This window comes from Coptis chinensis, chromosome 2, assembly GCF_015680905.1.
Source record: "Coptis chinensis isolate HL-2020 chromosome 2, ASM1568090v1, whole genome shotgun sequence".
Taxonomy (NCBI): domain Eukaryota; kingdom Viridiplantae; phylum Streptophyta; class Magnoliopsida; order Ranunculales; family Ranunculaceae; genus Coptis; species Coptis chinensis.
Window position 1 is genome coordinate 100,205,956 of NC_141457.1, and position 17,802 is coordinate 100,223,757.

Below are 17,802 nucleotides of genomic sequence, written 5' to 3' on the forward strand. Positions count from 1 at the left end.
ACACCGCGCGGTTTTGGCAAAACCGCGTGGCTTGAGCTGCTAAATGGGGTTCTATAGCGCGGTTTTGGCAAAACCGCGTGGGCTTGGGCTTTAATGGGCGTGGTTTTGCCAAAACCGCGTGCGTTTTTTCTGAAAATTAGAACTGTAGTGCATAGAACTTGAAAAATTATGAGTTGTGCATAGAAGTTAAGAAATTAACAATTGTGCAATTGAAGAAACTAAGAATTGTAATTCAAAATCGAAAAAATTAAAGAAATTAAAAACCTATAATTATGATTATGCAGTCCAAAATCTATGATTATGATATAATCATATAATATCCAAAATAATCCAAAACCTATCATATTACATCAAATTTATTTAGCTCTCTTCTTACGCCCCTTACCACTCGATCTCTCTCCTCTCTATTTGGGCGTTCAAGTTGCCCTCTAAGTTCCTAATCGAGAATCATGATCTTCTCATGCAGACGGAGGTTAACTACTTCACCAAGTTCCTTATATCCCTCGATGTTCTTGTCGTGTACACTTGCGTATCCTCATATCGCTTTTCGAAGTCTCATTATATGATTTGAGATTGCCGATATGTCCGAGAATATGTCTCCTCTTTTCTTGGCTATAATGATACAGGCGCCTTCATCCCATCAAACATAAGAACCTCGGTTCTCATATCTTTCTAAACCTCACCTAAAAAATCCAGAAAATACGATGTGAGTACATATTATATATATAATGAAGAAGATAAATAAAACAATTAAACTCACCATGATGTCTTCGATCAATATCGCGGCTCTAACTTTCGAGAAACGAGCATGAGGCACCTCAGAATGGAAATATAAGTAGGCTCCCCATCGTCCACACACGGCAAACATCCGAGGATTCTTGCGCATTACCGTGAGTTTGGATGATATGCATTCGAGGTTATGGGTTGTAAACAAGTCGTGGCGGGATGAGAATACGTAGCTCACGCCTCATCCCTTCCAGCCCACAAACTTCGAAGTTGCTAGCCCGACCAACAAGAGGCAACAAACGGACCCATGGAGACACGGTTCCACCATCTATAATACTGATCAGCAGTCTATTCAATAACAAAAGAAGATGCATCTGGCCAAGGACCACAACTAGCATGAACTTCATGAATATGAGTTCTACCCCACGACTTCACATCACTAATATCCGCATGGGAGTCAAGTTTCGACCCCACCTACGTGGCAAACGTCTATTAATAGGGGTCTCTATTTTATTCATTTAATCAACAGGGCTAAAGCCCAATTCGCAATATCATTGATCAATGTACATACCCATTAACTCATGTGTCTAAAGCTGAACCTTAGCCACATGGGTTGCCACTAATATACGTTGATTTATGTCCAGATTCATTTCTTATCAAAGAGATAGTTATCAGTTGACAGTTATACTCTATCATAATTACTCAAGATACAAGATTACTTGAGCTACAAGGACTCTCTACTCTACCTCTATAAATATCAAACTATTTTTCATAAGGAACTACGTGGAAACTTGATCCCTAGAGAATAGATCTTGGGTGCGTGGCTGACCATTATTTGGTTCGGCCATCTCCCCAACATCAAATTCCTCTGTTTTCTTAGTGCGTTAGTTACCATTGCTTCCGTTGTGTTGAAGCGGTTTATCACCCGAACAGAGCACATGGAACTCCATAACGCCTAGTCATCCGCCTCCAACATCCGCCGCCATAGTACCAAACCTAATGATCCACGCGCGGCAAAAACAACTTTGTGACTTGACAACACACAAGCATCTTTGTACATAACCGATCGTCAAAGGCAATGACAAACGCCAAGGTCTCCACTCAATAGATGACAATGATCTAATATCAATCGAGCACGAGCCATACAAATATTATTCCTAATCGCCCCTCATTCGAGTCGGTGAGGCCCCTGACCAACTAGCAAATCTAGGGCGAGTATCGGAATCATGTCTATGTTAGGACAAAGACATCGAAAAGTACTCATAAAACCAAATCTCTAAAAGTCCTGTGAATCCTGCAATCTGAGGACTTCTACTTCCGAATATCTATGAAGCTTTATCTAACGCCGATATCAATGTGGCATATACTAAGCTACTCAGGTCATAATCTCTCATAGTATGCAAATCAAATACATAAGCATAATATCTCAGTCGTACCATAGAATGACCATTGGAAAACAAAACATGCCCAATAAAAAACATAAAAAAAGCCCTAACATACTGATCAACACCCTCACTACCCGGTAGAACAGTCAAAGCTAACTCCGCTCGTGTATCAGGATGCAAGAGGGGTTCCATATATGCAGTCTTAATATGAGATAGCTTAATCCCAGAAGAATCATAAGCATCCGCACCCAAACGAGGAAAACTCATAAGCATACTATCCATATTCTCATAATTTGTATGAAAAGGTATCGGTTGGCCTATACCGATACTCAACCCATAAATCATAATGAAGTCTAGTGGTGTGAACCCTAACTCCACACAAGATAAATGAAATGTATGAGTTCTATTCCACCATCTTTCTACTAAAGTTATGACCACTGCCCAATCAGCCTTCTCATAATCCGCATCAATCAAAATACCCAAAGGTGTATACAAAATATTATCTCTAATATGTACAAACTCATCCAAACTACTAATAACCTTCCACAACTCTCTAACACCAAGTAAAGCCGATCTAACTCGGTAGTCAATAACATGCTGATATTATAAAAAATAAATAATGCGTATAAGATAAATAATTAATTGGTCCAACTCAACTAATTAATATTCAAAATATTTAATCAAAACTAATTAATTACCTGAGTATTAGTCACCTTTTCGACACATGTTTTGGGTCACGTGTAGAAGACACAACTTCCATATTAAGTGCTTCTCCAGGTGCAAATTGTCAATCGAAGTCGTTCATCTGATACTCCAAAGACATAGAGATGTCTATCGGTCGCGACATCTTGGGTTCTTCTCCCCAATCAGATTGTACTTCCTCGATTCTTCTCTCATCGCTAATGTCATTTTGTGTAATCGCCAATCATCACCGTCGAAAAGTTCAAAAGGATCCATATAAAATTTCAAAAGTTTAGGTAGGTTTTTTTTAAAAAACTAAGGAGATGGTTTATAATTGAGAAAAGAGTTTAAAGTGATTGAACCGCGCGACTTTGGTCCTGATTATATAATAGTAGCACGCGGCTTTGAAAATACCGTACGGTTTTGGCAAAACCGCGTGGTCTTGGGCCTGTTAGTTGAGTTTTAGTGGCGCGGTTTTGCTAAAACCGCGTGGGCTATATGGTGCGGTTTTGGCAAAACCGCGTAGTTGCTTGGTGTTTTTTTGGTTTGGTGTTTTTTTTTGTTCAAAATTTTAGTATTTTTTTGGTTGCTCTACTAAAGATGTTCTAAGTCCTTTGAGAGATTTGGTACCAATTAACGCTTAAATGGCAAATGTTTGGGGTGGTATATGGCCTTTAACAGCCCTATAAAACATCCAATTGGACTTGCTCTAATGTAATAGAATGACGGGTAGGAGTGGTTGGCCACAGAGGAAATAGAAAGCAATTCGAGATGCTGTTTAGTAGTGGACCTACTAATAATGAAAGTTGCTCGATCAAGGACAGAGGTGAGTCTTCTAAAGTCTGCTGGTATAAATTTATGAAGGCCCAGCTTGGTACATTAGAACGATTGCATTCTGTCCTCCTAATGAAATGTTGTTTCATGTCCAACTCATAAAATGAAAAGTAGAGGAACAAAAACATTTGAAAAACTGCGTTTCTAAACGGAAATAGTTTTAATAGTATAGAACAAAATATCCTGATATATCGCGATATTTGGAGATATCTATCTAGATTTCAAAAAGATATATAAATATCAATGATATGTTTAGAGAGATATATATCATTTCAGAATATCGGTGATATTTTGATGATATTTATGATATTTGTGATATTTGAGATATTTTATGATATTTAGAGATATCCTCGATATTTTTTATATATATAACAATTTTATTTAATATTTACCATTATATTTTAAATAAATATAAATAATGTATCATGATATATCAATAAATATCCACAATATCTATGATATTTGTTGATATTTTGGATATATCTACGATATTTGCATGTGAAACAATATCAAATATCCCAAAAAAAAATGATATATCTACAATACATATCTAGAAATTGAATATCGATAAATAACTATATCCTGATATTTTGTACTATGGATGCAAGTATGCAATTTGAAGTTTGAAATAGTTTTGTCCAAAAAAAAAGTAACTTTTTAGTCGACGCGCATTGACTTAGATGAAAATATCAAGACATGATTCAGTGCCTGTAATCCCTTATCTTACAATTTCAGTGACTCGAGAATGTTTTTGAATTGATCCGGTCACAAAAGTTTATATATATGGAAGAATTATAAAGCCTGATAATGGTATTGGACGATTAATTGATACTTGATAAGAAAAGATTAATAGGACAAACTTGTAGTACAACCATTAAAGTCTAATCCATTCCGATTATCAACTTGGAGAAAAGAATTCCCACCCTTCATACTTTTTCATCTTTGGCATCCCGTGTAACACACGGGATTTATGCTAGTTCCTTCTAAACCAGTGAGCTTATGAAAGCTTACAACTTGAAAACTCCTTTTATTCCATCACGATCACACGCACGCTTCCCATGAGAAAGAGAAGAGGGATGCCCCATCTCTTTTCTTGCCTTTATTATCCACACTATAGTCTATATACCACCTTTAATTATACCTTGCGAGTGATCATAAAATCAAAAGCTGTGACCACCACACACGAGGGGCCATTGGCTCATTGCCACCCGTTCTATTACTATATAATCTAAGCTTGATATAACTATAACTAAGAAGCTTCTTCATAAAAAGTTATCATGCAAAATGGTTCTGTGGTGGCCTATGCCAGAATCATCTACCACCTTATGTAGTGCCTTGTGGCTTCTTTTTTTATAGGTCGATGAGTGGCAATTATGTTTCTGATGATATTTATACAATTATACATAGGATTAGAGTGATAGACATGAAAATCAATCATTGGTCAGGCCCATGATTGACAGTACAATGGCCAAACTTCAATCACAATTCAAGTTTAGAAGATCTCAAATTCATGGACTTTGTAGTGCTCCATCTCTTAAACAATTTTGCGTTTTTGGCTTGGGTGATAATAGTATCATCTTCCACTGACTGCTCTATTGAATAGAACCGCGCACCTTATTATGATATATATTATTAGTTTTTAGTAAAATACTGGTTATCAATATATATATTATTGTATGGTACGGTTATTTTTATCTTTTGATACCATAAACAATGAAGTCTGGATGCCTTTCTTAAGACCTTCTCTTCTAAAACACTTTAATAGCCTTTAATAACCTCCTATTCCGATCCCTACTAAAGAAGTAAAGATATATCTATCGCATCTAATAAACACCTAAATCATAGGAGACGAAGTAGCCAATGTATAAGAAAACATATTTAAGATTGAAGTAGCACATGGGGTTGCTTAAATAAATGTGATTATATGCATGCTTTTAGTTCATGAACGTATAAACTAAGGAGATGGAGGCATGGAGCGAGCCAAGTTAGATATCGACCATTCAAAATATTTAGCATTGTTCTCGAGTACTCTTTGTTCTTTCGCATTGTTTTAAAACTTTAATGTAACATTGCGTCAGGATGATGTCATTGTCTTATACACGTGCATATTTGTAGTGGCACGATCCGCGGACATCGAGAGTGAACGGCGGATAGGGGAAGGGGGAGACCGTGGTAATGTATGCGGTGAACCCTCATGACACTGGATACTTCCGCGGACACGTATGTGCGCTGTTGCTTTACACGTGGGAAAAGGGAGACTATGGGATGAGGGGAGATGTAGAGGGCTAGGATAAAGGGGGAGGGGGTATATAATGAATAGGGGAGGAAAGAAAGAGGAGGTGAGACTGAGGAGGAGAAAGATGGAGAAAAGAGAGAAAAAAGAAAGGAGATATTTAGGGATAATACAATATTCATCCGCGGATTCAATCTTAACTGTGGCTTAGGCTATGTCGAATGGCTCGTATTCTCACAAAAGTGGTGTAGAGAGCGGAGGTTTTTACTCTTCATTCGAACATCACTCTCTATATAGAGTGTTTTTGAGGAATGCAAAGTGCATTCTACCAGATGAATTGGAGCCAAATTGAAGAAATGCAAATGGCGCCACTTGAAATGGTACATAATGGGTTAAGCATATCATTTGGCGCCATTTGAAATGGAATCAATAGTTTTGTGTCCCTACTAAGTCAGAAGCTAATTATGACCAATTCTTATTTTCTTTTATTTTTAATTTCGCGCCGGTCGTAGTGGCGTAGAATGGTCCGAACCATTAGACACCAAAATTTACTCTCCATCTTCAAAACACTATTTTTTTTTTTGTGAAATGGAGATAGAGAATGGATGCACCATTAGACTCAGTCTTAGAGAAAGTAGGTGGCAAGAATGAGGATACATATGTATCACACTATCACCTACATTCTATATTGGGCACAAAATGAGCTGGGTTGGCTTATGGCCTTATGGGGACAAAATGGATATACTTGTTTTTATGTATAATGCATAATTGGAGCCTTGGAGCCGTTGGAGGAATATAAATTAGGTTCAATATTGCTGGTTAATTAAATGTTTTTGCCTTATAAGCTGATCGATGATTTATCTGTGGTAGGTGGAATGGGTCCAATATATATGCATCTAAAAGATTCCATTGATCATTTTGTAGATCTGATTAATTGACTGATTTTAGTGAATCTGTTTCATACTTTTTGGATGGTTAAGGAGATTGTAATTATTAATTAATGGGGTTGAGATTGACGTGAGAGTTGAGACTCATTAAGATTTATTATTTTTTTATTATTATTTTTTTTTTTTGATAAATTATTTTTGTGTTCATGAACCAAATATTATAACAAACTGCTAACAAGCCAGAAGAAAACAAATATGAATAACAATAAACTCACTTGGATAAATCCTAAAAGTTTCTCCTTCTATCCGGCATCAACAAACATAGACTGTTCAATATAGATCTACCAAACTAACACCAAATCAAAACCTTCAAAACACTCATCAAAAAGTATAATATACCTGTACTGATTGATATTGGTATTGGTAGAAATAGGTTAGTGTGGGGAATATAAGGAATTAAGGAAAACTTGTAAAAATATTCGCGAGGAGATCATTCTGACTTATACGAAAAAAGAGAGGTCATTCTGCTATGATATGATCTTAGTCACCTGATTACCAAAATAAAAATGAAAATGAATCATATGATACTTTAACAATGGGCACCTAGAAAAATAGTAAAATTCCTTCCTCGGACCTATCATTCTTATTCTGCACATATGTCATGTACTCATGTATATTGTTACAAACTCATAATCATCATAATTTAATTCTTGTACTGAACAAATCCTATTTCACCATTATGTATTAATATTCGAAAATGTCATCTATTCATCAAATACTCAGCATAAGATTTTAGATCAGCTCTCGATCTATTTGTTGAAGAATTCTGTTTTAAGTTGAGAAATTATATACTACGAATTAATTTTGTTGTAATTAAATATTATTTCCTACAAACTTTACCAAATTGCTTAGGCTAATTGGCAAAGCACCTAAAAGGCTCAAATACAACTATTTATTGATCCACACTTCAGTATCAAATTAAAAGGTGTGGAGTAACAAATCATTGTTGAAAACAAGATTTCACGTATCCATCTCAGTATCTGTACTCTTGTTCTTGTCAAGCACCTAACTTACTAATCCTGAAAATTGATTTACAATTTTTAAACCATCCTCATTTGCACGCAAGTACAGTATGTTTGTCATCCACGTCTCGGGACTATTATACAACCGTCATGAGAAAACATAGTGTTGCCTTGAACTTAGACCATCAAACAAGTTGCCGGATTGATTGGAATAATTCACCTGTAACATAGCCTTCAAACGTTCTCCTTGTTTTACAAGGGCCATACCTTGCCTAGCGAGATATTGCCCCATTGTGTATTTGTGTGTATGGTCTTTCTCTAATATATTTTGCTTGGTCATATGGTGTATGGTCTCTCTATTGAGGTCCCATAACTCTGTGACAATTCCTAGACTTTTGTAGCTCCTAACTTGACAAATACCCTTAGTAGACTGGCCCATGTAATAAGATTTTAAATGTCTCCAACATATATTTTTTTTTTTTTTTTGGTAAAGGTCTCCAACATATCTACTGTCATACATTACTCTCTCACGGTCGTAATGTATAATTGATGTTTATGTTCCATTTTCTTATAAATGATGATGACTTCTTGACAGAGATAGATGTTGGATGAGGTAGGTTGTGGAGTTATAGAATGCAGGTTTAGTATTGTATTGTCAAAGCTATCTATTAGGTTAAAAAAATGGTTGACCTTTCTTGTCATACCCTAACCCAACCTAATACATAGGACTGTAAAAGCAATATATTTTGTTGACTAAAATGGATTTGTATACCCATACCCCATGTTAGCTTCTTTACCCAAGGCAAAAGTCTGAATTGAAGGAACAAGCCATTGTTCCTATATAGTCAAGGCTTTCGGTTTGATTCTTAAGTAAATAGAAGATCATGTGCTTTCTGCAATTAGTTAGAAAGTCTTCTAATGACTTCATGCTATTAATTAAATTATTACTTCAGTTATCCGTTGTCCCAACGGTCACAGCGTTAGATAAGGGGGAAAGTTCAGAGATCAATTGATCCCATTTCTATGCATGCAACAATGACACTATGTTTTACAATTCGTAGGGATGAATAATTCCCACGTACATGTAACCACAGAGGTGACACGTACTCAATTCCTTGTAAAGTCGTGGTAAAGAAATACTCTGATGGTTCATTCTAGGGGTGGGCAATAGGCCGGGTCGGGCTAGTCCGGCTCTAAACATTTAAAAGTCTTTTAAATATTAAGATTGGGTTGGCCCGGCCTTAAAGTCAGTAGAGAGTCAGGTCGGGCTGGGTCACAAGTCTAAATCTTAAGCTTTGACCCTACTCTAAGCCCTCTTTAAAGGCTTTAGGGGTAGGGTTTAGAATTTGAGCCTATATATTTTTCTTCGTTTTATAAATGTCATTTTTTGACAAAAAAATTGTTTTGGTTTTACGTATTTACAAATTTCTCGCTACAGTATTTATTTTAATGGTGTGGGCGAAAACCTTTAATTAGACTTGGTTTGGATGTGAATAAAAATATAATTTATAAAAGTAAGTGAGAAAATAAATTGAGAATAATAAGTTATAGACTTTGATTTGATGATCAAAAGAATAAAGTATTATTTTTTATTAGGCTAATACTCATTTCATTCTTCGTAGGCTGCTTAGATAGGTTGACAAATTTTTTGTTATATAAAACAAGTTATTGAAAGTGATTTCTTGGGTGTAAGTGATAAATTACAAAGGAATGATGTTATTTTAATTTAAAATATTTAACAAAGGGTTGAATGATTTCATTATGATCACGTGTATTTATAGTGAAAATGTGAACTATAACTAGAAATTTGAATTAGGGTCGGCCTATGTTTGAACCCAGCCACAAATCACCGTCCTAGAAGGCCTTAGGGTCGGGTCGGCCCTGCCCTAAACTCTGTGAGGGCTTTATAGGGCTTAGAGTCGGGTCGGTCAGGGCCGGATTAGGGTCGTTAGGGCCAAATTCCCACCCCTAGTTCATTCCCAATATCTTTGTATTGAATCAAAGGGAAAATAGCATACAATTGCAAGAGAAGCTACACTGTATATAATTCCATTAATTGTTAGCGAAAAAAAAAGTATATAATTCCATTAACAAACGGAGATTAAGCTGATAACTATAATTTAAAAAAATGATTCCATTAGTGAATTAAATAAACATTAAGAAGTAATAACAAAGTTGCTGAGTCTAGTAGTGCTCATGAATCCATTAATCCAAGAAGCACATTTCGTGTGGAATGGCATGGCGCACTTTTACTGCTTTACCCTTGCCCAAAATAGTGGTATACAGCCATGGCAGGAGGAGCCAGGAGGTGAGCAGAGTTTTTGTCACTCTGAATTTGTGATATGACTATGAGACGTTTCATTGGTAGATCAAGTTTTAGAAGTTAAATTGATTCCACAAAATATCTACTGTACTTTCAGTCCATCAAATCAAATAAAATCATAAAAGATTCCAACTAAACAATTTAGACAAGGGATTACCGAGTACCGACAAGTGGACAACAAGTAATTTCAATCCTAAGGGCAGCTACTTTTTAATTGGTCCCACACTAGAACATCTATAAAGCCTCACACAACATTTCTCTCCAAAAACAAAATCCCTCGAAAACACACCCACTTCCAAACACAAATCGTCATTTCACATACAAAACATGGTGGACGTAGACCGTAGAATGACCGGATTTAGTCCGGCTCATGTAGCCGGTTTACGCCGCTTGTCAGCACGAGCCGCTACAACAACAACAGCCATACCAGTTCGAAACAGTCTACTCTCGTTTACTTCACTAGCCCAAACGGTGATAACTCACCTACGTAACTCAAACATCACAGTTCTAGATGGGCTTTCAGAAACCGAGTTCGCACGAATCGAAGCTGAGTTTGGTTTTGTTTTTCCACCTGATTTACGAGCGGTTCTCTCATCCGGTTTACCAATTGGTGCCGGTTTTCCAGATTGGCGTGCCGGTTCTAGTTCTAGATTCCATCTAAAAGCTTCACTTGATCTACCCATTGCAGCAATTTCATTTCAAATAGCTAGAAATGCATTTTGGCCTAAATCTTGGGGAACCAAACCTTCTGAACCGGAAAAGGCTTTGCGTATAGCTAGAAATGCACTTAAGAAAGCACCCCTTTTGATTCCTCTGTTTAATCATTGTTACATTCCTTGCAATCCTTCTTTAGCTGGAAACCCAATTTTCTTTGTTGATGAAAACCAGATTTTTTGTTGCGGTTCGGATTTATCTGATTTCTTTGAAAGAGAATCGGTTTTCCGACACAAAGATCCCTATTCACTTAAAAAACAGCGATCTTATAGTGAAATATCAGTATCGGCCGGTGGTTCAAGTTCAGGCCCGTCTACAAATTTCTCAAGAAGAAGTTTAGATCCAAGTGGAGCAAGTGGAAGAACACCAAGATGGGTTGAGTTTTGGAGCGATGCCGCAATCGATAAAAGACGGAGGAATTCATCCTCATCTTCTTCATCATCATCACCAGACCGATATTATGAAATATCTCGGCCGGTACATCAAAGGAAAACACCGAAATGGGTTGAAGGGTATTTGAACCGGGTCGAATCAGTTTTAAAACAAGGTGGGTGGGCCGAAACTGAAGTATCGGAAATGGTGCACGTATCGGCTTGTAGTTTTTTCGGAGGTGAAACGATTTTATTAGATAAAGAAACACTACTTGACGCGCTCTTGTTAAAGGTGGATAAGTTTTCGGAATCGCTTAGAATATCGGGATGGAGTTGTGAAGAGGTTACCGATGCTCTCGGTTTCAATTTTCGACCAGAAAAGGAACGAAAGCCTTTGAAAAAGCTTTCTCCTGAGTTCGTTGAGAAGATTGGTAGACTTGCTGAATCGGTTTCCCGGTCATGATGAATGTTTCGTTGTTCCATAAAAAATCGGAATCCAATTTTTTTGTTGAAATTTTGTACTTGTTTTTATAACAGAAAATATGGGGAAACTCGTTGTACTACTAAGTTAGCAAAAAAATAATAATTTAGTAATAAAGTATATGAAAGAAACAGTTGTAAAGAAAAAAGCAATATTTAATACGAGTTTGGAATATCGATCGAGATGCATTTATCTATGTCAGGCGCACGTGTTTGTCAGAAATCGAAAAGGAGATGTTGAGTGGGTCCAACTTACACACCTGATCTAGTTATTTTGTTTTCTAAAAAGTGGGAATCTGATTTTGCTTGTTATAGAAACATTGGATATGAGTTTTATGGTGACGATGATGTTTGGATCATTTTAATAACAAGTGAGTCGAAGTACGGGATAGAAAATTTATAAACTTTGAGAATATCGAGGTGAGTAGTTTTAGATGATTGTGTAGTTCCATGGCGCGCGTGTGTGTCGTGTATTGAAATTTGATAGAAAAGCTTCGTTTTTGGAGAAATCTGACAAAGGAAATTTTGAAAGCTTCTAAGCCGGTTTAGCTTTTGAGAGACAGAATAACGAGGCAAGTTTTTGGACGGAATGCTCTTCAGATATTTGAATTGTGGAATCAGGATTCAGGTAGTAATGTAATAAATTCTGGAGGCTAGGGTATTTTGAAATGTGAATATTTGTTGTACTTTTAGTCCGTACAGGCGTACATGTTATAGTTAGTGGCTTGGATGGCCTAGATGCCTAGATGGTGTGTTTTTTAGCTAGTTGTTGTTTGTTTTTGTTTGGTTTTTATTTTTGGGCACCTGTTGGCTTGTTGCTTTTGGGTTGGGTGTTTTTTTATCACCATAGCCATGTGGTGATGTTTTAAGATCTTCTCCACTAAGGTGCATAGTTCGTGATTCCGAACGAAACTCCGGAATTCCGTTCGGAATTTCGGTTTTTTAAAAAATTGAAATTTTAAATATAATGTTGAAATAATTGAAATTCCGAAAGAATTTGAAATTCCAAATTCTATAAGGTCGAAATTTATTGGATTTCGGTTTTTGGATTTACCGAAATTCCGAGAATTCCGAAATCCCAAACTATGCTCAGGTGTAAAAGATCACATTTTACATCTTACAAAAATAAATTAATACCTGTCCACATATTTCACACTCAAAATGAAAAGAAGTAACAGTGTTATATAAAGCTACCAAAAAAATCAAAAATAAAAAACACTACAAATCACTAAAAATAATAAAAGATGTTGCCAAATATCGAAAGTCATTGTTGATTATGAGGATCTTCCCCTAAATATTTCCCGAGAGAGATTGCAGCCAAAACAAGATTCGAGCTCTTCTTTGAGATTGCTTAGAACAAGGAGGACGACGATAACAAGTTCTATGATGCTTTTAAGAAGAACCTAAAACTTCGTATCCATGAGGACTCCCAGAACATAACCAAGCTTGCTGAATTGCTCAGGTATCGCTCAACCAAGAGTGGTGACGAGCTGACTAGTTTGAAGGATTATTATCACTCTTTTACATGCCTAACTTGTTAAAGACAAAGTGAATGCAACACCATGGTCTTTTCTATCAAATTTGGCCTTACAAAGTTACAATGTACTAAATTGTAAAATTTATGTGTCATTTGAACATTCTTCTACAATTATTTTCATCTAAAATTTGTGATGAGCAAAGAGGAAAAAATGAATGTATCAAATATGGAAGCATTTTTTGTGGAGCTGTGATTTTTTTATTTTGTGTTTGGATTTTATCTAACATCATTATCAATTTTAGTATATTCTAAGTAACCAATTATATAAAAATCTAAGAACTTTTCAAGTGGTTTTTCTAAACTAATTGGATTTCCTCGGTCGGTGTTAAATTAATTTACGTTACGTCGCCTAACTGCCTATCCGACCGCCCAAGATTTAATCGCCTAAGGTTCAAGTGTCATTTACTAATTTACCCTTAATAATAATTTTAGGACTTTACATACATAAAACTTGATACATAAGCAACTCTTATCCCAAGAAAAATGCGGCCATTTCCTATCCAACAAATCATCATATCGTAGTCCCAAAATAGCTAACATCTACATAAAAGTCAAGTAACTAAATACAATTTACTTAAACCTAACAATGGAAATATATTTGACATATTCATTTTCTCCAACTCCCTTCCAAACAAAAACATCATATTTATTGCTGTAATTTTCAAATTAAACAAATTGTATCAATAGTATTTAGTGCCATAACAAATAATGTTACTGGCTTTGCCAGAGATTTACTACGGTATATATACAGCTTCCCATCTCCTAGAATATTGATCTAAAAATCGTATGAAAATTCTCATGCGCGTTGAAATACTAAATAATAGCAATCTTAAACGCTTGGGCCTTCACATTTGATAGGAGATCCTGAGTTGTCTGAAATGAAATGATTGATGACTTGGTTATGACTTATGAGTGATGCATGCCTTGTGTAACAATTAATGGTAAATGCATGCCTTGATATATTCACCGAGTTTAACGTTCCATGATTTCAAATGAACTGAATCCTAGAATGCCATTGGATCATAGCTAGTAAATTCGTGGACGGCAAAAGTTCGATACGTCAATTATTCGCCTAATATTCGAAATTTTCAACAATAATATTTTAAATATTCGGTCCAATAAAAACGCTAACGGTAAAAATATCGATATATATGTGTTTTAAACGGGTATAATACGAATATATTTTTTTAATTCGCTATATATTTTACATTTAAAATTTTGATATATAAGATATAACGTTTTTATTTTTATTTTTACAATTTTATTCTGTCATTTTATTCGCTCCTTATAATTCATGAATAATTACGAATAATTCGTTATATAAGCCAACCAATTGCAATTCGAATTAAACCGTATCATTCAAAATTAGCCGAATTATTCGTTTTATTCGCCAAACCTTATAATTTAATAATTCGGTTGTTACTCTATGCATTGATTAGCCTCCTTCCCTCCTCCCATTATTAACTAGCAAAAGATTAAACTATCTGTCGTAATATATTATCAAATTTGTTCGCTTTCTATATATAATATAATAATAATAATCACATTATCATCACCCATACAGCAGTGAAGCTATTGAATAGAATCATCGTGGTTCGTTAGACAATGCTCATAACTCACCTGACAAAAGAATCAAAATGATTTGAAAACAAGAACGACAATTAAAGTTGAAATCCATGTTCCAACGGTCACTGCCACCACTTGGAACTTAAACCGACCGTTACCTCTCCCTCACTATTTCTGATCCCCACCGCTTCTCACGCCAACTTCACGTGTCACCTCTCGTCCACATCATTCTCACGTGGGTTCCACTGGCAACATTTAAAACCAGATACATATCGGCACGTGCAAGTAAGCATTCTGTATTTTGACATTTTTTACTGTTCTTTGAATGTTGAACACTTGAACCCACTTGGAGCTTATAAATGAATGGGCCTAAAGTCCATATCTCATTTAGGTGTCTGGCAAACCGCAAACCAATTTGGCTTTTTACTTTTTAGTGAATTTGACTGAAAGGTTTGTTGTATTTATGTGTACATACAAAATCAATAGCATATCCAATCAAGATGGTTTTAGTCCAAATTATAAGGATTCCAGAATTGTGTTGTAATTTGGAGCACCTTGCAAGAAGTCAAGAACACAATTACCAACTTTATTTGCTAGAGTTCATGTGTTGCGTTATATTACATTGCCTTATTTGTAGAACTTGATACCGATTCCAATTTCAGAATGGCAGATCAACAAGCTAAACTAAACAGTTTTAGAATGCAATAGTTTTTGAATTTATCCAAAAAAAAGGTGAATATATACACTTAAAGGTAGATGACACAAGTGAATGTGTCTTTTTCAATAGTACATGACACGAATTTTTTGTCTTTTAAGTGACGCTTTTGCTGAGAGATGGTGGACTCCTTGTCTGATGGGAGGATTCTCTTATTGTGAACTATGAAGGGGTTTTGCTTGCTTGTCTAGACTCTAGACACTGGAAGACATTACCACTATGGTTGGATTTATTGTCAAGTGTTCCACCTGGGTGTTAGGCACTTCAAGAGATCGGATTACGACCCAACCTTTTGAAATAGGTAGGTTTGGTGTATCTTTGAACTCTGGCTTTTATTATAGCATCGATATGACTACTACTGGTTCCACTGGCTGTACACATGAGGTGTTGGTCCATATGTTGTTTTTTCAAGGTCCCATGTGTGTTCCTTTGAAGATCAACTCCCATGTCTCCCCCTCCCTTGCTGTGTATGGTGGTAGGGTACTGTGCCATTGGTAAACGACAGTATCAGAAATGACTTGCGATTTTGAAGCTAAATTGCCTCTTTAAGAATACGATATCTATGAATACATACTTAGATTTGGGAAGAGACATAACTCAAAGACATGAATAATTCACCGAAATGGAGGAGTTAAAATCAAGAGATCCCCCACAAATAGAGACAAACAAAGTGTGATGTTGGTCACAGCTTTGAAAATGATGGTCCTTGGTTAGACCACATTTAGTGGAGTAATGAGACCTGTAATATATGTACGCTCTAAAGTCTAAGAAATAATGGAGATATCGAGAATTACTCACCTATAGGCTATAGTAAGTTAGTAACACAGAAGGTCCTTTGATTATCGAAAAAAAAAAAAAAAAAAACACACAAGAAGGTCCTTCAATGGAGTACATGGATTCTGCATCCAATATCCAAAAATAAAATCCAAAAATTCCGAAAAGACATTGGATAAAGACTACTCAAGAACAACTTCGTAGGACATCACAATAATGGCCCAACTGCTCAAGCCCATCAGTTTACAGTTACTAGCTACTTGAGTACTTGTTAGTTGTCATGTGTTCATGTGTTTCAACTATCATACAATCAATTGAAACTAGAATGTTAAGCATTCATTCTCTTTAGTCTCAACTCTCAAACATACGAGTTTCAATGCACTATCACGGATAAGGTAATGCAGTCGCAGCAACACTTTTCATATACATCTGAACAAAGGTATCATGATATTAAATTAAGCACGGGAAAAACAGTACATGGAGCTACAAGACTACACCAGCTTAAAAGTTCAGAAAGTGGCTATACAAGGGGAAAAAATCTGCAAGAGAGCAGTGGTACTTGGATAACACTGTACACTGAACAAGAGAAGATCTAAACTAAAGCTCTGAAATCACCATGTTTACGTGGTATAGTGCTACAGTGGTACTTTGTGTTAGGGAATAACGATACCAATCAAGATCCCAACTAAAAGCCTGAAATCACGATAATTTTGTAATATGAACACACTACTATTCTAGACAAATTCTAAATTTCCACTACAACCAACCTAGTATGCCCAACTCTCTAAACAACTATCAACAACAAATAATAATACAAAGAAAATATAAAACATACTACAACACAAAGATGTACCGTGGTTCGGCCAATGATGCCTACTCCCACAAGAGCTAATCCTTTTATAATGTGGAAAGAAAGATTACAATCACTCATCTCAAGTTTCTCCACCTTACTAGATCACTAATCTCTCTATACAGGCTTTTCTCTCTCAATTTTGATTGCTTTTAAAATTGGGTTTTAATTTCGTGACTTGTGTTCCCATCTCAAGTTTCTCCACCTTACTAGATCACTAATCTCTCTATACAGGCTTTTCTCTCTCAATTTTGATTGCTTTTAAAATTGGGTTTTAATTTCGTGACTTGTGTTGGCTCTGTGTTGGTTAGGTTTTCCAAAACCTTGTTTTTTTTGTTTATATCCCAAAAACCTGATTCGCGGTTACTGTAGATAGAAACTGTGAAAAATAGACATGGCCGGCCGCTCGGCAAAGGCCAATTCGAAAAGATTGCCCTCCCTCAAGTGCCTATTTCGTGAGAGGCTGAAAAACTATATTCTTTTTCTAGTAACAAAGGCGCAGGCGCGGGCTGGCTTTGGGCTTAGACCAATCTGAGTGTGCGCGCGCTCAGATCTCTTCACGCAAACAGAACTGATTTCTCTCCTCTTCTTCCTCATCCTCATGTGAGGGATAACTCCAACACTTTGGATCTTAATAACATTTTGAATTAGTACAACCAGTATTTAGATGAAGCATTTTGGCTATTAATAGATAATTATCTTTG

The 17,802-nt window shown here is 36.0% G+C and overlaps 1 protein-coding gene across 1 annotated transcript; it reads left to right on the forward strand.

Moving 5' to 3' along the window:
• The first annotated feature begins 10,204 nt into the window (after positions 1-10,204).
• On the forward strand, positions 10,205-11,849 carry LOC147519609 (uncharacterized). The gene has a single exon (XM_086591179.1). It carries the CDS (start codon positions 10,419-10,421, stop codon positions 11,637-11,639), a length of 1,221 nt encoding a protein of 406 aa, XP_086447305.1. The 5' UTR covers positions 10,205-10,418; the 3' UTR covers positions 11,640-11,849.
• Positions 11,850-17,802: the final 5,953 nt, after the last annotated feature.